The 23901-nt window shown below is 39.8% G+C and overlaps 1 protein-coding gene across 4 annotated transcripts in view; it reads left to right on the top strand.

Moving 5' to 3' along the window:
* The window catches only part of CDC42SE2 (CDC42 small effector 2), a 98504-nt gene that overhangs the window by 61662 nt on the left and 12941 nt on the right, over positions 1–23901 (top strand). For 3 of the 4 annotated variants that reach the window (XM_042455107.1, XM_042455109.1, XM_042455110.1), the window contains exon 2: positions 4285–4600. In XM_042455107.1, coding sequence (XP_042311041.1) covers positions 4547–4600 — 54 coding nt within the window. In that variant the 5' untranslated portion in view covers positions 4285–4546. Of the gene's footprint in view, positions 1–3614; positions 3756–4284; positions 4601–23901 lie in introns of those variants that run through there. The other variant, XM_042455108.1, reaches the window with a different exon arrangement.

Below are 23901 nucleotides of genomic sequence, written 5' to 3'. Positions count from 1 at the left end.
TTGTTTTGTTTTGTTTTGTTTGATGTCTTTAATGTCTTTAATGTTTTTATACTATTACTGTTTAATTCTGTTTTAGTACTGGGAATTGGGGGGGTAGGTCTAGGGTTTGATTCTTTTTAACTCCATTGTAATTTGATATATTTTACTGTTGTATTTCTCACCTAGATCCATTTGTTACTACATGATGAGATACATATAGGAACATCAGAAAAGCTATGTTGGATCAGGCAAAAGATCTGTCTAGTCCAACATTTTGTTCAGTACAGTGGCCTATCTGGTGCTGGTAGAAAGTTCATTATTAGACTTGATGCACTCCCACTCACATCCCACAACAACTGATATACAGAAATGTACTGATACTGGAGGTGAAACAGCCGTTCTGAGTAGTAGCCACAGTGGCGGTTGGGATAGAGGGAGCACTTATGGACTGCGTAACTATGGTCTTGGTAAAGAACTGCTTTCTCTTTTCTGTCTTAACTCTCCCATCACCTAGTCTCAGTGGATGACCTTGGATCATAGTTCATCTTATATACCTTCTCCACATCTTGCATAATTTTGTGCACCACTATTTTCTCTTCTCTTACTTGCCTTTTCTCCCCTGATTTAAAGAGCTCTGTGTGTTGTAACCTTTCTTCATAGGGCAATTGCTCCAGACCCTTGAGCTTTCTGATTGCCCTTTCCTGTGCTTTTTCTAGAGTGACCAGAACTATACACAGTATTCTATATGTGTTCACCCCACAGATTGGTATACGGGCAGTACGATACTGGCCATTTTATTTTTAATTCCTTTTCTACTTATACATACATGGATGTTTATGCTTAATGGAATTCAGAAACATGAGTAGGGGACTAATTAAAATGGCCTGCTCCAGGAGACTGATTAATCAGTGTGATTTTCTGATGGCTCTTCTGTATTTCTCTGTCACTTCAGTAAACAATTCTGTTGATGTCAGGAATAGGGAAATAGCCATGGTATTTTCCTCAATAGCTCCTGACTGTTTTCTCCTGCTGATCAGGGTCAGATTGTTTGAAAGACTGCATTCTTCTTTACAAGCCTTTTTGGGTCTTAAATGGGAGGATATCATTGTCCCCTGATTGTTTTCCTTTCAGCTTTTTTATTCAGGCAGGTGTTTGATATCGAAGCTGGATTGTTGCTTAGATGTTGTTTGATAGGGTAGCAATGCCTTATTTTTTAATTTATGCATTTTAATTGCATAAATTTTTCAAGTTGCATTTGTTTTAATTTTATCATTATTGCTAGTTTTAGTGTTATTTGTTGGCAGAAAGCTGGGATATAAATTGAATGAGTGAATAAATAAAATAATACAGGTTGAGTCTCCCTTATCTGGAATTCTGAAATCCAAAATATTCCATAACCCAAACCTTTTTTCATAAGTGGTTGAGATAGTGACACTTTTGCTTTCTGATGGTTCAGTGTATACAAATACATTTAATACAAAAGTATTAAAATATTGTATAAGATTACCTTTAGGCTATGTGTGTAATGTATATGAAACTTAAATGCATTTTACGTTTAGAGTTGAGTCCCATCTCCAAGATTCCTCATTATGAACATATATGCAAATATAGGTATTTCAAAATAAAATAAAAAATCCCAAAATGCCTCTGCTCCCAAGGATTTCAGATAAGGGAGACTCAGCCTGTAGAGGAATTGCTATTCTATCACACATTACTTTGTCTGGGATCTGATAATAGTTATATTTATGATCTAGTTTAATTATACTCCATATATAAACCTATGTTTTTGTAATGCTTTCTAAGTTCAGTAAACAGTATAAAATAAAAGCAGATTGGAGTTCCCAGTCTACAGGTGTTGGGATCTGCAGATGGAAATACCCACAAAGCTAGGCAGGGTTTTTGGCTCTTGCTGGTGACCAGCATTTTTGATCCATTCACCAGAAGCAAACAGTGATCTGGTCCAAGAAGGAAAAGTGGCTGACCACACTGAAGTTGTGTTCTTTGGCCCTCTGCCTTTGAAATGTACTCAGTGCTCAGTCAAAGGATAGACAGAGGCATACTTTCTTTGCTATCCAGTGTCAACAGAATGAACCCTATTCTCACAAGAAAAGGAAAGAAATAGTCTTCTTCAAACACAGTGACACAGGTTTAGCTGTCAAATCTCTCCAGCAGATCTTTCCAGAGTCTCAGGCTGACCAATTAAAATATCCTCTTGTGACATTTGCCCATCTAGTCCTGGCTGGTTGAAGTAAATGTCACCCAGATGACCTGAGTGTCCAACATGCATTATTTGGAAGGAGGCAATTCTGTAGGTAACCAGGATCTAAACCATGTAGTGTAAGGCTTTAAAGATAATAACCAACACTTTGTACTTTGCCTGGAAACTAACTGGCAGCCAGTGGAGTGATTTTAATATTGATGTGATATGGTTACCCTACAGGTACCAGTGATCAATCTAGCTGCCATATTTTTAACTATTTGAAGTTTCCAAACTTGGTACAAAGGTAGCACATTCCAAAGTCCAGTTCTGAAGTTACCAGGGCATGTACTACCATCTTTAGGTTTTCTAATTCTAGGAAGTGATACATTTCCTCTTTTTTATATATATATACAATGTGAAGCATTTCCCCCCATTTTAGCCAGAGCTATAGGCCAGGAGCACCTCATGTGACTGTATGACCACTACAGCACAGTGCATCTTGGTAAACAGTACTCTGTTGTTGGCATAGATCATGCCTGGAGTGAAAGGGAAAAGAAGGAAAGAAACTTCAAGGAAGTACTTTATAATTGGAATCATAGAATCTTAGAGATAGAAGGAACTTCACTCCAACCTCCTGCTATGCCCCTTGCCACTTGAGAATACTGGAATTAGAGAAATTATAAAAGTGGTTCTAGTACAAAATATTGTGTCCAGCCTTAGGATTAGAAGTTTGGTTCAAGTGCCAAGCAGACTGAAAATACTGTGGCACTTTGGACCTTGCTGAGATGGGAGATTGTTTCTGAAACGTGAAAAAGGTGAACAACTTTTGTTTCCCACCCTCATGAAACTTCCTCCAACTGTGATGTATAATGCTAAAGAGTGCATGTTTAGGGCCAGCTGACATTCCAAAATTATGTGTATCTGTATAAGAAGAGAAATTAGGGGAAGTTTCTCCATGTAATTTAATTCTGTGACTCAAAATATCATGGCACATTTCAGCCTGTTCCCATAGCCCCATCCTGGATACGTCTGATGAACTCAAGGCTCTTTCTTCCCCCATGTGACATGCTCAACATTTTATGTTCAGCTGTCATCAGCATGCTGTAGTAACTGAACATAGTTCTTGGTCAGGGTGGTGGTGGTTAATGTTTAATTTATGAACGAATGCACTTCTGCATACCAAAGAGTTTACCAAGTATGCAGGTGCTAGTACTTTATTGTTTTAATGCCCCTCGATCTACTTCCCATGCAGTTGGTAAAGGACCACCCACATTCAGAACTGAAAGGAATGATGGGAGCACATAAATTCACGAAGGCTTCTAATTGTGCATGTTAGAGTTCCATATCTTTTGATGTATTGTATGTTGACCTTGATTTACAAGGATAATATTGGGAGAATAGGTAATACTGTATGCTAAATAGACAAAGTAAAATCACTGGGAGGATAATACTTATTACCCTTTCAGAGTTACATAGTTTCAGGTTAGGGATTAACTAGCCCTTCAGTCTCACGAAAGAGTGGATAGAGTCTAGTGTGTGTCAGTTTTTCCATTCCAGGAGCTTAAAACCTTTTAAGGTAACAGTTCATACTTCAAATATTATTTTTCCATTTTGAAAACACTATTATTTAGAGCAGCAGTGTAACAGTAGTTAAATTATGTTAGTCTGGCAGCATGTGAGCTCAAATACCACCCGCACACTTAAAGAAGACTGGGTTATTTAACAGGCTGGCAACACGAACAAATGAACATGAATAAGTGTTACAGGGGGAGTGGAGAACTGTGCCCTTTCAGAGACTTAACTGGATTAAGAAATGAATATTACTTCTCAAGAGCTGGGAGGACTTCATTGTCTTGTGATATTGTGATATTATGTAAAAAGAAATACACAAATGAAAGTACAGTGAAATGTGTACTTTGATTCTCTGCATTTTGAGATTTTTTCCCTACAGATTGCATTGTAGCAAAAACATGAGGCTTGTATGCTCTGATATGTAATGTCAAACCTATACTATTCTGTAAATAGAGTCTGTTGAGTAAATATTGGGATTTTAACCAGCTAATTCAGGAGTTGTAACATACATGTTGTCCCTTTTACTTTTCCAGGTTACTACTAATAACTGAAGAAAAACCCATTTTGGTGATGCCAGAAGCAATATCTTGAGAGTAAAGAGAGAGAAGACCACTACTCGATGCAAGCTTGAATTGTATTGTAGGGACTGAAGCTGTAAAGGCAACATTTTATTTATTAGCTGTGGCTGCTCGTGAACACTGACTGGGTGAACACTGAAACACTGACTCTCTTACAAATTTGGAGCTTTGTGTCTTGCTCCTAACTTTGGGATTTGCACTTTGAACTGTTAACAAAATGAGTGAGTTCTGGTTGTGTTTCAACTGCTGTATTGCAGAACAGCCTCAGCCTGTAAGTATGGATTTTATTTTACACTTATAGTTTAGTGATGTTTGTTACACTTAGCACCCTTCGCTTCTCTGCTTCTTTACGTCAGTACTGTATTTAAAATTACCAAATTGTCTACTGACTGAGTTGCTGAAGCCATCAGACCGCTGTCTTTTGCATATTATGCCTTTTATTCCTAAAGTCTGCTAGTGCCTTGAAATGGGCCTCCTTTTGATGTGCCTGGTGTGATTTTCAGGCTGTTTTTTTTTTTCATGTTAAAGCAGGTTGTATTTGATGTCCCAGCAATAGTTCTCTTTCATTTGATAGTGTTGTAGTGGTTGCAGTGTGGTGTAGTGGCTTTGGTGTTGGAGCACGACTGTGGGAGACCAGGATTTGAATCCCCACACGGTCACAGAAACCCATGGGATAACCTTGGGCAAGTGACACTCCCTCAGCCTTACAGCAATGACAGACTTCCTATGAATAAATCTTGCCAAGAAAACCCTACGACAAGGTCACCATAAATAGAAGTTGACTTGAAGGCACATAACAGGAACAACAAATATGCATGTGTGTACCCCACCCTTGTTGGATATCAACTAGTCAGCTGTCGGTATCCACAGGGGATCTGCTCCAGACACACACACACACACACACACACACACACACACCATGGATACTAAAATCCTTGGATGCTCAAGTCTGCATTGTCCCCAATGGTGGTGCAGCTGTGCCACCATTGGGGACAATGGGACTTGTCCTCCCTCCCTCCTTCCTTCCCTCTTGGCTCTCATTGGTGGCAGGTGGACGGGTAGCCACCTCCTCTGCCACAGCTTCCTCCTCCTGCTTCTTCCTCCTGCACTGCTGCCTCCTCTTCCTCTTCTTCCTCTTTCTCCTGCTTCTTCTTCTTCCTCCTCCACTGCCACCTCCTCTCATTTCCTTCTGCTCCTCCTCCCACCTCCTCCGCTGCCACCTCTTCCTCCTTTTCCTCTTCCTCCTGTCTCTTCCTTCTCATCCTCCTCTGCCTCTGATGTTTCCTCTTTCGCTGTCACCTCACTGTGGGCTTGCGGTCTGCAGATGTTTAAATCCGCGGATGGCAAGTCTGCTGATATGGTGAGTGGGTTGTATTATAAAGTGTGTGCATGTACCTTACAGTAGTTGGTGCCTCCTCCACCACCACCACCGCCTCTTCTTCCTCCTCTTCCTCCTGCCTCTTCCTTCTCCTCCTCCAACACCTCACTGTGGGCTTGTCATCTGCTTGAATCCATGAATGGCAAGTCCATGGATACGAAGGGCAGACTGTACTATAATGTGTGAGCATGTATCTTACAGTAGTTGGTTCCTATTGAGGCTGCTAAGCAAAAGCCAAAGTAGCCAGTATTTTCCAGAAAAACATACTGAAGTTGCAGTCTGATTCATGTGCAGTGTAGTGCAGTCATTTACAAAAGTCTCAGTTCTCATTTATCCATCATAGCACTCTGTCAGTTTAGCCTTTAAGTCTCCCCCCCCCCCCCAAAAAAAAAGAAGATTAGGCTATGGGGGAACAATTAAGTACATTTAGGAATCTGACACACTAAAGAAAGTTCTGATCAGATCTCAAAACTTGCCTTCCTTATATCAAGGCTTTCTTATTGAGTGGCAAAATACAAAAGAGGACAGGGCATGGCAAGACACACCTGTTAATCCCTTCCTACAAAACTATTAAAAGTGCAGGAATTGTATCCGTTTTTCATCTGGCCACTCATATGCACACATATGCATATGTGCACTAACACATTCAATCTAGCAGCAATTGTAAACAATATATTAACAGTCGTTCTCATAAACAGATTACTCAATTGATGCTGAAAAGATGCCAGGATTGATGTCAGCATGGTGTAATTGTTTGGGTGTTGGATTGGGACTGTGGAGACCAAATTCCCACTCAGCCATGATACCCACCAAGTGACCTTGGGGAGCCTCTCAGCCTCAGAGAAAGGCAAAAGCAAACCTCTGAACAAATTTTGCCAATAAAACCCCACCTTAGGGTCTCCTTAAGTTGGACCCCCCCCCCCCCAGGTGCCACTGGTAAAATGACCATTGTCTGGCTTACCATCTGCTTTACCGCCTGCAGTAGAATCCTTGAAAGCAGAGCCCAGTCCACAAAAATACTCACATTAACATTGTCATTATTACCTTTATTGGGATGCAAAGCTTTTCTAAACCTGGAATCGATTTAATTGCCCTCAAATTTGTCTGTTGAGGAATTCATTTAATGGGAATTCATTTAATGGGAAACATAAATAGCTAACTCAGGTTTATGTACCATACTCTGAGAGTAGGGAGGCTGTAGAGAGCAAAATGAAGACTGTTACCCAATCATGTACTGTCCAAATGTTTTGAACCACAATCCTTTTGACCTTAATCATATGGCCTATGATTAAAAATCATGGCACTTAAGTTCAGGAAGTTCTGTAGGGTTTATAATTGCTAAAAGGTAGAACTACTAAACAGTCACATTGGTTGTGGCTACCTTCAATGCCAGTTGCTTCAAGTTCTAACCATAATTTTAGAGGAGCTATCAAACATGCTGAGTATACTTTGGGGATAAGGTTCAGAGTAAAATCCAGAGGAGATTCAGTACTGACATTGCAGTTACCCCTGCACAGAGTGAATGGTTATAGTCACTGCTTATCCCAAAGGTTTTGCATTGATCCTAGGAACTGATCCAGACATTTTCTAAAACAAAAGCATAACTACATTATTATTCTAACTGTCAAAGAATGTAGCTTTGAAAAGCCTGACAACAAATATTCTAAAAATGACAGTGATACTAGTTGCTGGCCTGTTTCCTCCTCCTCCACAGTTCAGACTGTAAATGTGACCAATGCCAGCTTTAATGAACAGAATTTTGGGAGGTTTTCATATCTTGGATGCCAGACTGGGGAATTTATATACTCTGTTAGAGTGCCAATTTTGAAATCTTAAGGCTGGTTTAAAATACTCAGGAATATATACATATTGCACAGTCTTCATATTCTGTAGCTGGAGGCCCCCGTCATGAGACCAAACACAAAATTCACCACCTACATTTTGAAGTGCCTGTGATTTTTTAAAACTATGTCACATGGTTATTATTTTTTAATAATACAGACCAACACTTAGGTTCAGTATCTTTAAATTGTTGAAACATATCCAAGGGTAGTACTCATGCTGACCATATAGTAAAGTACAATAACATCCAAAATCCACAAAACAGTGATACCTCTATTGCCTAATAAAGGGATTTGTGGCCTCGCAAAGGACTGAGGCATTCCGGACCTCATGGAAAGTACCTTATTGTTTTGAGAATGGAAGTTAATGGAATTCCTGGACTTTGTCTTTCAGTACCAGATGGAGGAGTGGCCTGCCTACATAGATATCACTCCATACACAGAAGGCCACCAGGCCCCTCTCCTGTGTCTCCCCTTATGCATTGCTCCAACTGCTGGATCAAAAAAGAGGGTTGTTCCAGCAGACTTCAATGCTTAGGCAGGGCTATTTAGGGAGTGGTGCTCCTTCACGCATTACTGTTCTAGGCTGTTTGAAGTTTACATGGTATCACCAGCACTTTGAATTCTGACCAAAGGGATATTTTCAGCCAGTGCAGTTCTTTTGAATCTGACATTGTATGGTTTCTGCCAGCAGTCTTACTGCTGCATAATGAGTTAGTGACTAGCATGAGCCTCCATATTGTTTTCAAGAGCAGCCCTGTGAACAGCACATTGCCGTAATCTCTTTGGGAATTTCTCAGTGCCAACAGATTCCCCTCCAAAGGCTATACTGTAGACACCGGTGCTTCAGGCCATGGAGCCCACCTTAGCCTTCGGTGACAGGAATGGATGTATTCCCAGTCTATGTATGTACTCCTCTAGGGAGAGTCCAATCTCATCCAGGGTAGATTGCTTGCCTAGTATCCAAACTGGGAATTACTAATACATAGAGCCACTTTCTTGCTGGGATTCAGCTTCAGTTTATTGACCATTCTCAGGCATATACAGCATACAGGCTGTAGAAAACATTTCTTGCAATTTCAGTATTGTACAGTGGTACCCCGGGTTACGAATTTAATTCGTTCCGCCGCCGCGTTCGTAACCCGAAAATCTTCGTAAGCTGAAAAAGCCATAGGCGCTAATAGTGAAAGCCGCGATTTCGTGCGAAAAAGCGCCGAAAAGCACCAAAATGTTTTTCGTAACCCGAAATAACCTTCGTAACCCGGAACAGTTTTTTTCAATGGATTTTTTTCGTAACCCAGAAATTTCGTAAGGCGGCGCATTCGTATCCCGGGGTACCACTGTAGTCCTCTATAAACTTATCTGGGAACAGCTCTATTTGAATTCAGTAAACTTCAGTGAAGTCTCAGTAGATGTGTAAAAGATTGCACTAAAAAGTAAAGGTAAAGGTTTCCCCTTTGACATGATTGTCTAGTCATGCATGACTAGGGGGTGCTGATCATCTCCATTACTATGCTGAGGGGGCCAGCATTGTCAAAGATGACTCTGGTCATGTGGCCAGCATAATTAAATGCTGAGGCACATGGCATGCTGTTACTTTCCCACCAAAGTGGTACCTATTTATCTACTTGCACTTTTACATGCTTTCGCATTGCTTGGTTGGCAGAAGCTGGGACTAGTGATGGGAGCTCACTCCGTCACGTGACTCTTTGCCTGCTCAGTAAGGGATTTTGCAGGGAATCACAGACAGTTTACCTTGCTCCTGGCTGGCAGGCACACACAGCTACAGTAGGTTGGCTAGTACAGAATCACATTATTTCCCGGTTTAAGCTTTATTGCATTATTTACTGCAGACATGTTGCTAGGTAGCACTGGACGTCTGTGTTTCTCCAGCCCTGCATCATCATCATCTCAATCTTGATGCTACTAAAAAATAAATCTCCAGCTGGTTGGTGGAGGAAAAAAGGGCTGGGTAAGCATAAAAACACTTTGTAAAACACAACTTCTTTATCAAGGGCTTTGTTAACTAAGGTATACCTGTAAGCATATGCTCTTTCTTTTTGCAAAGAAAAAAAGTCACATACTTTTTCCCTCCCCAAAATCACATCATTCAGTGGAATCTCAATACTCAGTAATTCTCACTTGGCTTCAGGGGAGATCACCCAAAGGGCATGTCTGTACATGTAGCCTCTCCCTCCTTTTGAGGTGTGATCTGAATCTGATTCAGTGAGATGTCAATATATACATGGTCTAAGTTAAATGGTAATGTGGGGTGACAACAGATTAAAGATTTTTAATAACTCAGATATCTTTTGTCTAACTAATAATTAGTGGTTGCATCTTGCCCACTTTGTGATATCATACAGTATTTGTGGTAATAAGCTAAAACCTAAAAATGTTGTGTATGCAAAATAATCTTAAATCCATTATCTGAATGAAGTGGCCAGTGTACTGTTTTGCAGTCTGCAAAATGCTTCCTTACACAATGTGAAATTGCTAAATCTGGAGTGTTCTCCTTACGCATAAGAGAAGGTGTCAAGTGCTTAAAAATGTTGATATTCAACTAGTCTGTTAATATATTTTAACCTTTTCAGTCTAATGAATTGCCAGATGCCCTGTCACTGGAAATTCCTCTGACACACCGTGATTGAACAATCTGTCCAGAAATAAACAATACCATGACAAGGTGTTGCATTTGCTGATATGAGGTGTTGTGTGTAGAGAAAAGGAGATCTCACAAAGAGTCTCTTGCCAAAAGCCTAGAACTGCTTCTGAAGATAAACTGGTGTTACCAATCTTCTCTGCTTTTCTGTGTAGACGTACACTAGGTTCTCAGCATCCCTTTTTGCACATAGAAATGCTAGATGACTCCAAAAGCCTCTTCAAAGCTTGAAATAATACTCAGCCTTTGTTTGAAGTGTACTTTTGTACTGAGCTCTTTTGTTGCTGTGAAGGTCTCAAAGACATTCTGAACAATTTTAAATGTAAAGAACCATTATATTATACTGGCGCTCAAGTGGAACAATTTCTCTTCCTCACACCTTCCTTCTTTGCTGGTGCTTTGCTGGAGAGAGAGAGAGTATTGTAATGTGGTTTAGTATCACAGTGCATTGGGGTAGGAAGAGAGAAAGCACCAGCAACAAATAGCAAGGGAATGAATGCGTGAAAGAAGGTGTCAGAAAGAGAAATAGCCATTGTTCCACTTGAAAGCCAATATAATATAATAGTTTGAGCATTAGACTATGACTCTGGAGACCAGGGTCCAATTCCCCACTAAACCATGGAAACCTACTGGATGATGTAGGGCAAGTCTTACTCTCTCGGCCTCAGCGGAAGGCAGTGGCAAACTCCTTTGAACTAAATCTTGCCAAGAAAACCCTGTGTCAGGATTGTTGTAAGTCAGAAACAACTTGAAGGCACACAACACATTGTTCCACTGTAGCAATAACAATAGCAAGTACATTTCTATACTGCTTATCAGTGAACTAGCAATCCCTACAATGTGTAAGCCAATTGCCCCCAACAAGCTGGGAACTCATTTTACCAACCTATAAAATGATGGAAGGCTGAGTTGACCTTGGAGCCCTCCAGGATTGAATTTACAATCTCATAACTGCAGGACTGGTATTTAACCACTGCGCCACCAGGGCTCAGTGAAACTGCAAAAAGGCAGAATGAGCAGCCAAAGAGAAGACATCAAATGAGCAGTGAGTGAACAACATGGCAAAAGATGCTTTCTCTACTGTGTTGGCAACAGGAATTTAGTCTTAAATTGTCCTTTCCTCCTTTGCTGAGAGGAACTGCTAACCCCATGTGAGGTATAATGTATAATGGCATTATATGAGGGCAATGCTCAGGGGCTATAGTCATGCCCTCCTCTTTGTCCAAGGAAAGGGAAGGTGGAGATCAGGGGTCAGTGTGAAAAAGAAAAGCGAGAGTTGCTGATCAGAGTGAAGGTTGAGGAGCTAGGTAATCAAATAAGCATTGCCCTGAAGAGGGGCAAAGGGAATTTTTTTCCAGCTAATTTCCTGATAAGAGTGGGTTCAGAACATTTTCTGTGCATTGAAATGTGCTAGCTGAAACTATTAGCCTCTTTCCCTATTAGCAGTAAAAGTTGATGTTTTGCTACTTTGAGTAAAGAGAAAACTTTGTTAAAGTGAAGTAAACAAAGACAGGGATGGTTAAGAATTTAATTCCAGTTCACTTTGGATCATTTTACCATAATTCATAAAATCTGAACATAGGAAAAAATTAAACTGCGAGGTATGGTCTTTCTTAGACTATGCTACTGCTGACTACTTAACCAAAAGAGTGAAAAAGGAAGAAGTGTGGGAAGTGAAGTCAAGTCTGTCAGTGTATGAAACAAGGAAGCAACAATGCAATTGATAGAAAAAGGGAACACGTCAGAAAACCCAAAATAGTAATTTCTCTTACCCCTTCCCACTAGTAGCACATGGTTACTCTTCAAATAGTGTTGCACCTTTCATCACATTCAAAATTCACAGTAGCCCAGAATTATTCACAGAAGCATACCTACAGTCAACCAGCAGGAACATGGCCACTGGGCTGCAAGCCAGTGGGGGCCTCTTGATACCACTTACCCTGCTGATAGAGTTGCTGTTGCCAACACGTATGCATGCCAGCAGTGCTGCTATTTCACATTTATAAAAAGACAGCAGCAGCAGCTCTGGCATGCAAATTTGGTTGCAGCAGTCAGCATACCTTGTGTTCCTGCAGCCACAGTGAGGCATTGCTGGAGCACTGACTTTTATTTACCACCAAGAGCAGGTTGGCCAGCCAGCAATAAAGCACCACCCACTCGCATATTCCTCTCCTTTTTTTTCTGTCTCTCTTCTCTTTTCTACACAATTGGAGCAATTTAACTGCCATGGCTGCTTACTATGGAATATTGCTCCCTCCTCAATATGACATCTTTGTGCCCTCCTCGATATTTAAACAGGGCTATCATATCAGCTCTTTACCTTCTCTTCTCCAGGCTAAGCATACCCAGCTCCTTAAGTCGTTCCTCATAGGGCATGGTTTCCAGACCCTTCATCATTTTAGTCGTCATCCCTTGGACATGCTCCAGTTTCTCAACATCCTTTTTGAATTGTGGTGCCCAGAACTGGACACAGCATTCCATTTGGGGCCTGACCAAAGCAGAATACAGTGGCACTATTACTTCCCTTGATCTAGACCAGGGGTAGGCAACCTCGGCCCGACAAGGCCTTAGGACCGGCCCCAGCCCGGTCCTGCCGCCGATTGCTGCCGGAGCCTTTGGCCTCTCGCATGAGGGCGTGGGGTCTTTGGCCTATCAGGAGGAGGCGGGCAAGGGGGAGCAAGCGGCAGGCAAGGGGGGCAAGCGGTGGGCAAGAGGGGCAATTGTCTATAGAAGCCTCCGAAACATGCATTTATATTAACATTTTTTTAAAAATCAGCAAATTTTTTGTGTGCCCTTTATTTTTTAAAAAGTGTCCTCCATTTGAAATTTTTGTCCTACATTTGTCCCAGTTTATTTATTTATTTATTTAATTTTTTTTTAAAAAAAAATTATTTACTTATTTATTTTTTGGCTTCGGCCCCCCAGTTGTCTGAGGGACAGCAACCCGGCCCCCGGCTTAAAAAGGTTGTCTACCTCTGATCTAGACACTATACTTCTATTGATACAGCCTAAAATTGTATTGGCCTTTTTAGCTGCCTCATCATACTGTTGACTCATGTTCAACTTGTGGTCTACTTGGACTCCTAGATCCCTTTCACCTTTAGTCTCCTTAAGCCAGGTGTCCCCCATCCTATATCTATACATTTCATTTTTCTGCCCTAAATGCAGTACCTTACATTTTTCTGTGTTGAATATCATTTCGTTAGCTTTGGCCCAGCATTCCAGTTTATTCAGGTCATTTTGAATTTTGATCCTGTCCACTGGGGTGTTACTCCTCCTAATTTGGTGTCATCTGCAAATTTGATAAGTATGCCCCCAATTTTGTCATCCAAGTCATTGATAAAGATGTTGAATAGCACTGGGCCCAGGACAGAGCCCTGTGGGACCCCACTGGTCACTTTTCTCCAGGATGAAAAGGAGCCATTATTGAACCCCTTTGGGTTCGACCAGTCAACCAATTACAAATCCATGTAACAGTTGCATTGTCTAGCCCACATTTTACAAGTTTGTTTGCAAGAATGCCATGGGGAACCTTATCAAAGGCCTTGCTGAAATCAAGATATGCTATATTGGCAGCATTCCCTTCATCTATCAAGCTAGTAAGTCACCAAACCCATTGCCATTGTCATATCTTCTGGCCATATGTTCTTAAGTGCCATCAAATCAAGGCAACTTTGACTTATGGCAACCCTATGAATGAGAATTCCAGGTCACACTGCCAGGGTATTCGTACAACTCTTCTCCAGCACTATATTTCAAATGAGTTGATTTTCTCCCTATCACCTTTATTCACTGCCCAGTTTCTTCACTGTCCAGCTTGTGGCCATAGAATTCATAAATTAACTGCATGTGCTTATTTTTTCTGTCCTCAGTTGTTAGTTTTTTCTGAACAATTCTGAAAACCTCTGGCATAGGGATGGCACTCTAACCATCTGGCTATATTGGTTAATATTTTCTGTGCTGCTTATAATGGCCTGAATCCAATAGCTAGAGTAGAGTAATTAAATAAATGGAATTGATATAATTTACCATTGAATAGTTGAGTTGGTGGTGTATTCTAGTTAAGACTAGGTTATGGAATGTAGATCCTTAGAATAAATTAGCATAATTTCCTGATTAGCTTTGCATGATACACTTCTTTTTTTAAAAAAAAATGTAGACTGTATCAATATCTGAAGATTTTAATAGACCTCATATTCATTTTGAAATGAATAATATGGAAAATAGAGAGTTAGCATGGTGTAGGGACTGGAGCATTATACTATGGAGTTTATCAGACAAGGGAAATTGCAAGTATAATCCGATGGCAATCTGAATGCAATCATGGGGTTTAACGTTATTGCGTGATAGACCGCCACACGCAAATTCGGGCAATGGGAAGTCAGCCCGAATGCAATCATGTGGTTTGACGTTATTGCGTGATAGACTGCCACATGCAAATTCAGGCAATGGCATGCTATTTTCAGGCAATGGGAAGCCAGTTCGAACGCAATGTGCATTCACATAATTGCGCTAAACTAGCGACTTTAAGTGAATGCGTTCTGGCCCCACTTTCTTTTCATTCGAATTTAAGAGAAATTCCTTCCGTTTGATAAACTTGTGACTCTGAAGTCAAAGGACTGAATCTCTAATCAGGCATAGAAACTCACTGAGTGACCTTGGGCATGCCATAGTCTCTCAGGCTCAGAGGAAGGCAGCAGGTAACCTGCAAAAAAAATAAAAAAAAGTTGCCTTAAGTCAGAAATGACTTGAAGGCACAAAACAACAACAACATGGAACATAATATGATCTTTATCTTTAACATACAAATACAGTAGGCTCTTTGTATTCACTCATGTTTTGTTCCAGGACTTATGTGGATTCCAAAAAGTTCCATTATATTTAATGATATAGGAAAATTGTGTCCCTTAGCAAAATCAAGGTTTGCTGCCCCCCCCCCTTTTTTTAGGGGGTATATTTTCTGGGTGTGATGTTGTGGTCTGGTTGTTGGACTGTGACTCTGGAGACCAGGGTTCGAGTTCTCACTTGGCCAAGAAATCCACTGCGTGGCCTTGGGCAAGTCACATGCTCTCAGCCTCAGGGTAATGAATGGCAAAACTCCTCTGAACAAATCTGGCCAAGAAAACCCTATAATAGGTTCACCTTAGGGTCACTGTAAGTTAGAAATGACTTGAAGGCTCACAATAACAATAACAACATATTCCACAATAAGAACAACATATTTCCAAGCCATAGATAATGGAATCAATGAAAGCAGAATCTGTGGATACGGAGGGCCAATTGCATTCCTTATATTCGCTACAAGTGGATAGTGATCAATGTGGCAATAAATTAATAGGATTTTAATATACCTGGTTTCCATATTTGGTCAGGACTGTTTTCACTTTGAAAGATAACTAAAGAAAGAAGGGACTAAAGTTGAATAGAACATGTACAAGAAAGTGTTGCTTTTCTTACTGAAATACAGTAGTCTGGAGAAGTAGTCCTATTTAATTTGTCAAAACAAAAAACACCAGATATTTAAATGGATGGAAGCCATTTTCAGGGTGTGTATCTCCATAACCATGTACAATATGCCAGGATCAGGCAAATCAGACATGCTTCTTGTGCACATCACCAGTATGGAACACCAGTGGGCCTTACGAGACTGTACTGTTTAGATTCCCTATGGCACACATGCCAGAGATGGCACATGAAGCCATTTTTCATGGCACGTGAAGGGTAGGAAGGGGGAGGAATAGGTGTGCACCTGTTCCTCCTCCTTTCTGGCTGTCCAGAGTGGCAGCTGAAGGCAAGGGAAGGTGCAAGAAGAGAAAAAGGCACACACTCTCTGGGAAAGCTGCCTACCCCATCTTGTTTTAAAAGATGAAGTCACAAAAAGACAACTTGACTGCCTCAGAGACCAAAAGCAATGTGACTTTGCAGGCAAGGCTCCTGCATAGATGTGCTGCTGTTGCACCATGTTACAAAGTTAGACTGTTCATTTTTATTCACAGTCCTCCCCTGAGCAGGTGAAGGAATTTCTCAGTGAATGGAGCTACTGTTTTTCACATCCTTCCTTAAGAATTAAAATAAATAGCTATATGCCATCTAGTTAACCACTTTGAACAAATCTAAATGTGTTGCAATCACTTCGTAGTGCATTACAGCAAGTTAATTCCTTGCCTGCTAAAATGATGTGAGTGATATACCAGTTTTAAAGTGGGATGTTAAATTCCCTCCAAGCGCATTCAACAAACAAGTCTCTGAAACTGTCCTAGTTTTTCTGAGCTTCTTGAGTCTTGCTTAGCTGCTGACATCAATATTTTTGGCATTTTCCTGGCACTGAATAATCATACAACTTAGCTATTGTATATCAATGTCTTGTAAGTTCTTGGGTCATTTTCTGATATTCAGCTAGTAACCTGATCACAGGACTACTTTATCTAAAGTGACTGATCACTTGACTCATTCTGATATACATGTTAAGACTAGGTAAAATAAAGTAAATTAATGTTGGTAAAAATAGAATTTGTTTTATTAACTTCCTGAATCAATGTGCTTTAGATAACAGGCATGCATGCATGTGCACACACACACACACACACACACACATATATATGAGAAATAGGTGATCAATATAGCTCCACGTTTCTTTTAGGATGGCTTTGCACACACCTTTAACATTTCCATTCCCTCTGACCTCTCTATTCACAGAATTTGCAGAGTTTATATCGAATTTATACAGAAATTCTTCCATGTATTTTGATGTTATGGACAATGTACCTGAGGGCATTTTCCTTTATATCTTCATTAGTCTTTCAAGGTGCCACAAAAAAATTTTCTTGTTTTTTACCACATCTGTACCCTGAACTCTTGCATAAAATGATGCATAATGTCCAGAACACATATGGATACTACAGAATCTCAACACTGTGGGAAAGGACTGAAGGAAGAAATCTATGTCTCCCTTGTAAAAATATTGCAATCCAAGAATGAACAGCACCTCTATCCCAAAGTCAGTTTGCTTTGTTTTATTTTTAAGTGTAATAATGTGTTTCTTTGTAATGCTTCAGTCATAATACTGTCACAGAATTTATGAAGCTTATTAACTTGTGATACCTTAAATCACAATCAGGACGCTGGCTGGCTGGCTGAAAACAACTTAATTTAGTGGTTATGAAGTAGAATAACATCTACTTTTCAGAGCTATCACAAGATGCCATTAGGTAATCATATTTTCACTACTAAGTATGTTATACAGTATCTGCCTTTGAAATACACAAGTATTTTGAAGTTTAGAATAACAACGATTCTATTCTGTCTGATGAGAAGATGAAACTGCTCAATTTTAATTTTTTTCAGACAAATTCACATGGAGCATAGTTTATTTTGTAATGCACAATCAGACAAAGGGAGCCCTGGTGGCACATTCATCAAATGTCTGTACTGCGGCCATAAGGTTGTGAGTTTGATCCCAGGGCTCCAGGGTCCACTCAGCCTTGCATCCTTCCGTAGGTTGCTAAAATGAGTACCCAGCTTGTTGGGGGCAATTAGCTTACACATTGTAAACTGTTTATGGAGTGCTTAGTTCATAGATAAGCAGTATAGAAATGTACAGTACTTGATATTGCTATGTTATTCAGCGGCAACTCCCATCCCTCACTCTCACTGATTATGCTGGTTAATGTTGATGGAAGCTGCAGTCCACCAACATCTGGAGGACCATATCTTTCCCACTCCAGTTCTCTATCTTAACAGCCTAGATCCTAAGTGTTCAGGGTCAGTAAATGTCCTTGTCACATTTCATTCTCCCAATCCTCTTTTAAGTTCTACCAGTAGGTTTATAGTAGCTTTGTTGTTGTTAACTGCCCCTGAGTCCATCTTGACCCATGGCGATCCTGCAATCCCATGCCCATATCCCCCCTGATTAAGTCAATCCATTTGGCATGTGGTTTTCCTCTCCTTCTTCTGCCTTCTACCTTTTCTAGCATTATTGTCTTTTTTCCAGTGATCAATGTTTTCTCATCATATGACCAAAGTACATCAGTCTCAATTTTATCATCTTGGCTTCTAATGAGATCGCTGGCTTGATCTGTTCCAAGACCCAGTCTTTTTGGCTGTCCATGGTGTCCTAAGTAATCTTCTCCATCACCATATTTCAAATTAGTTGATTTTTCTTCTTTCTGCTTCCTTTACTGTCCAGCTCTCACATTCATACCTAATGATGGGGAATACAATGCCTTGGACAATTTTAACTGTTGTGCTCAGTTGTATGTCTTTACTCTTCAATAGTTTTTGTAGTTTGGTCATAGCTATTCTTCCCATTCCCTATCTTCTTCTTATTTCTTGACTGCAGTCACCATTCCTGTCTATATTTGATCCTGCATATGATATTATTTTGACTATTTAACTATTTTGATTTCCTCATTGTCCAGATTGAACATCTGCATCTCTTCTGTGGTCATAGTTTTTATTTTCTTTATGTTCAGCATTAATCTTCCTTACCTTTGTGTAAATCTTGTGTTGTCTTTGTCTGGGAATACATTCTGGTTGAAGGGACTAGAAGGGATTTGACAGGAATAATACCTATTGGCGGGGGCTACAAAAATTGAGGCTGACTCTGAATGTGTCCACCAACCACAGGTGCTATTTAAATTGACTAGGAAGCATTGCAAATAAGTCTGCAAACTGTATTTGCTCATAACATTACATGCAAACTTAGCTACCTGTGTTAGTCATTTGTGCCACACTGTTGCCTAAACTGGAAAGAGCAGAAACATACCACAACAGTGCTCTACCCAGCAACCTGGAATTAAAATATTATTGACAATTACATGAGCAGCCCTTTGTAAGTTTATTGTAGACATCCAGAAGAGTGATGATAGGAATATACTGATCACTGGTGAATTAGTTGTGACCAAAACTTGGAAAAAATACTTTTTTAGATTATAATTCCCTGAAACCTACCATCACCACCACTGCTATATCCATAGACTGATGACTGGCAGATCATGGTAACTGTAGTCTGTAAAAAAATAACTTTTCCAAGCTCTGGGGCATTAGGAAGGTATTTGTCCGGCACCTGTTCTTGCTCTCATGCTGATATATTGCATTTGTCATGGGCCTATGTTGGCTCAAGAATAATAATAGACTTCTATCTGATTTTTTGATAGTGGTATTTTCCTCTTCCTCACACTGAGGAAGCCAGCATGGCATAGTGGTTTGAGCATTGAACCAGGACACTGGAGACCAGGGTTCGAATCCCAGATTGGCCATGAAAATGCACTGGGTAACCTTGGGCAAGTCACACACACTCAGCCTCAGAGGATGGCAAATGCAAACTCTTTCTCTGAACAAATCTTGGCAAAAAAAAACCCATGATAGTTTCACCTTAGGGTTGCCATAGGTCGGAAATGACTTCACTATTTGAGAGATTAATTTGATGTAATTGAGCGTCTATCCATGTGCTTTCACAGCTCACATATAATGGGGAGGGTCTTATTTACATGCAAAATAGGACTTGGGGAAGGGGAAAGAGAGCTCTTACTCAACTCTTCTCACTGCACTGCTTTAAAGCAAGTTTTCCCCAACTAGACTCCATACTAGTTTCACTCCCCTATTCCCATGTACTCTTTTCATTTAAAGCAGCCCTGGACAACTTGCAGCCATCTGGGGGTTGTGAGTTGGAAATTCCCATCATCTCTAGCAAGCATGTCTCAAGGAGAGGAACTGTATCAACAACATCTGCAGGGCCAAAAGTTGCCCACTTCCTGCTTGCCCTTGGCAAATCAATATATGAATGGAAAAAATACGTCATAAAACATCTATATTGCCCCTAGGAGGACTCTTTCATTTTTGATACAATACAAAACAGATTTGATTGGATTTTGAATATTCTTTTCTAGCAAGAGTTACGTCTTATTGGCTAATTGAATTAGATTTCGAAGGCAGAAGGGCAACTGAGTTAGCTATGCATTCATGGAAATACAAGCCTAATTATCCCAGTAAAAGGTAATGATGTAAAAACTAGAGGAAATGCTATTTCTCTCAAAGTTCTTTTTTATAGATTCCATGTTCTGCCTGAGTTTCTTTTCCCTCTGTGCAAGTTTTGCAAAGGGCAGCTCTGCTCACCCCACCCACCCCAGTTGGATGTGACAGTTATTTGGTTGAATAGGAAGGATTTAGTGTTGTAACTACTGACACATATCCTGTGATGGAGCTGTAATACTTCATCATGTTGGTTGACCTCTCTCCAAATATTTCCTGTTTTAGTTTCATGAGCCTCAACTGAAAGTGAGGAAAAAAAACCTTAGTTTTTGCTTGTTTGTTTTCTTCCTGCTTGCTGTTTTTGCTTATAAGTACTGTAGGAGTCACTTTAGAAACTCTCAAGAATTCTTACAAATGATTATATTACATTTTAAGGTGGTACTTCTTTTAGTAGTAGGAATCTGGAATATTCTTTTAGCTGCAGTCACTTCTTATTTTTTCCTTGGTCCTTGAGATTCTTCCTGTTTCAAGTTTGGAGGAAGACTGCAGGCTTTCTTATAAAGATCTATCTTGCAGTGTCCCAATTCAGTTATGAATTTCTTCCTGTGATATGGCCCAGTAATAATGCAATACAGTTATTTTCAAACATAAATATGAGCATACTTTCTACACTAAATTCCGAGTTAGTTACTGTAGTTGATTTTTACACTTATAGCAAAGTTTCCTTCAGATACAGCAGTTTGGTGTCCTTCAGATATTTGGACTATAACTCCTATACTTCCTTCCAGTATGTTTAGTGGTCATGAATCATGGGAGTTATCATCAGAAACATCTGACAACCATCAGGATGTAGTAAAATCATCTGGAGATCCTACCTTGTAGCATAGATATCATAATGATTAATCACACTGTGATTATGACCAGTCAACTACTTCGCTCTTGCCTATCAATGTCCTAGCATTTGTGTAGATCTTCATCTCTTGGCCAGTGTTTCCAGAACAACTAGCCAACTGCTTCGCATGATGCCGTCATAAAATGTATTGTTCAAAATAAAAATAACCATGTTGAATTCCCTTAGAAATCTGAATTAATGTATTCCTAAACAAGAAGTTTGTTGTAGCTTTTCATACACCTAATTTTTATAAAATGACAGTAAATTTTAGAATTTAAAATTTAGAGACGGAGTGTGAATTGAATGGATCTCTAGATTTTGTTGTACTGTAGCTCCCAGCATTCCTTGTCATTGGGTCTGCTGGCTTAGGGTGGGAGTTGTCGTCTAATGACATCAGGAGAGCCATACAGTACTCACCCTAATTAAAATACAAATAAACATTTCATAGAGAAAACTGGGAGTTACTGAAAATCATTTGTGGATTTTCAAATGTTAGCCATTGTTCTGTATTCTTTATGAGAATATAGAAAGTTAGAGTTCCTTTTTATTGGGGGGGGGACCTTGTATATATATGCTGTTTCCTAAATATTTTTTTAAAGGAGTTTGTGTGAGTTTGTAGAATTAAAGGTGGATTTCCCCCACCATCTTGTTTAAACATGTTTCTTGAAAGAATTATCATTTTCAGGAATCATCTGACAAATGTTACTGTTTGAGAAGCATGAACTGCAATTGCTAGTTTCATCATGTGCTGAGCAAGACAATTGTAATGTAATGGCAGTTTCAGCTTAGAAGCTGCATATTTTCAAAGATTGCTAAAGCGATGGTGTCCTGAGTTAGGTAAAAAGAAAAGAAGTTCATGGCCCAGCAATGTAACATGAAGATGATCAATGTAAGGATCTGTTTCATAATGCCAGCGAAGTCAAACCCTCAGAAACACACTCTCTCTCTCTCTCTCTCTCTCTCTCTCTCTCTCTCTCACACACACACACACACACACACACACACTATAAATGGCAGAATTGCTGATTGTATTGAATGTGAGAAATATGATATATTCCCCTAAGAACATGCTGGAGTGTCCCGGTTGATCTTTGTGCTAAAAACACCACTCAAAATAGAAGGGACATATGCCAACAACAAAAACTTTTATGCAAAATCTGATTTACAAAATGGATTGCTTTGTTTGGGGAGAAATGGTATCCATATAGTTTGCCAATAACTATTGATATATGTCCAGGCCCAACAAACTATCTTCACAGGAACTAGGATATATAGAGAAAAAGAGAGAGTTCTGAGTTCACTTTTTAGATAGACAGAAAATTGTTGTCATTTTTTTTTTAGAACTTTGATAACTCATATGAAAGTGTGTGTGAGGAGTCTTGGTTAAAAATAAGAATTTGAAAGAAGTCCTTCCTTCCTTCCTTCCTTCCTTCCTTCCTTCCTGTATGTATGTATGTATATACACAGTGGGCCCTTGGTATCTGCTGGGGTTTGGCTCCAGGATACGAAAATCTGTTGATGCTCAAATTCCATTATATACAGTGATGTAAAATTGTGTCCCTTATATAAAACAGCAAAATCAAGATGTGTGTGTGTGTGTGTGTGTGTGTGTGTGAGAGAGAGAGAGAGAGAGAGAATATTTTTGAAGCATGGTTGGTTGCAGAATCCATGTCAGCCATTAGGTTTAGTACTTTTACTTTTATTCCAAATAGATCTGTCTCCTCCCTCTCCTCTGCCCAGGATTGATACTTGTGTAGCACTCATGCATAAGAGAAAACTCTCTGATAGTATGAATTCAATTATTTGCATGTTAAAAACAATATTTTAATTGTTATTTATTTTTTTAAAAATAATGTAATTATTAAACTCTTTTAATGCAAGAAGTTATATTTTACTTAGTTACATCTGTTAATGTGTGGCTACAGCTGCAACTTTACTATAACCACTACTAGTTGTAGTGTTGATGCTCGTGCACTTGCTTCCTTAGCAGCAAATGAGTGCTATGGAACAGTAATAATGTTGGGGCTATATGAGCTCTTGCAGGAGCAACTGAGAAGTACAGAAAGGATGTGCAAAGATAGGCCAGACAAGTAGAGGCAGATGTATAAAGACAAGTTCATGCGGAGGTTATGTGAAAGCTTCAACACTGCTAATTAGAAAAATAATCCAGCCTCTGGTCATAATCCTTTGAAAATCAGACACCCATCTACAATTGAACGAGTTTTACCTTTGACTGCCCTGGGATACGAAATGATCGCGTTACGAAATTTCCGGGGTACGAAAAAGTTAGATTGGAAAAAACTGTTCCGGGTTACGATATTTTTTTCGGGTTACGAAATTTATTTCGGCGCGAAATTCAAACGCAAAGCGCGGCTAGCGGCTTTCCAGCGCTAACGGAAAGCCTTTTCGGGTTGCGAAATTATCGGGTTACGAACGGAACGGCGGAACGAATTAATTTCGTAACCCGAGGTAGCACTGTAAAATGTATTTTCTGGATTAGTAGCAAGTCTAGTGATGGCTTTTCCTGACAGTTTTTCAAGCAGGAATCCATATTGCACTACTTCACTGAGACCTGCTCCATACATAATGGATTTTCTACAGTTTTTTTTTTAATTGGTGGATAAAATTGTACATGTATTACACCTACAATTTCCTGCAAGGATGAAAGGTCTGCAAGGGCAATTTTTCTTGTATGAAGTTGGCCCTAAAAGAGAAAGAGGAGTGTGGGAGTGAAAAAGACTACAGATTCACATATGAAAAAAACCCAGATACAAGGACCTATATGTAGTCAACAGAAGTCTGTGTGGGTGTGAAGTTTCTGCTTAGCCAC

Source organism: Sceloporus undulatus, chromosome 2 (genome assembly GCF_019175285.1).
Source record: "Sceloporus undulatus isolate JIND9_A2432 ecotype Alabama chromosome 2, SceUnd_v1.1, whole genome shotgun sequence".
NCBI lineage: Eukaryota > Metazoa > Chordata > Lepidosauria > Squamata > Phrynosomatidae > Sceloporus > Sceloporus undulatus.
Note: the sequence above shows the minus strand (reverse complement) of the source record. Positions and strands in the feature narration are given on the sequence as shown.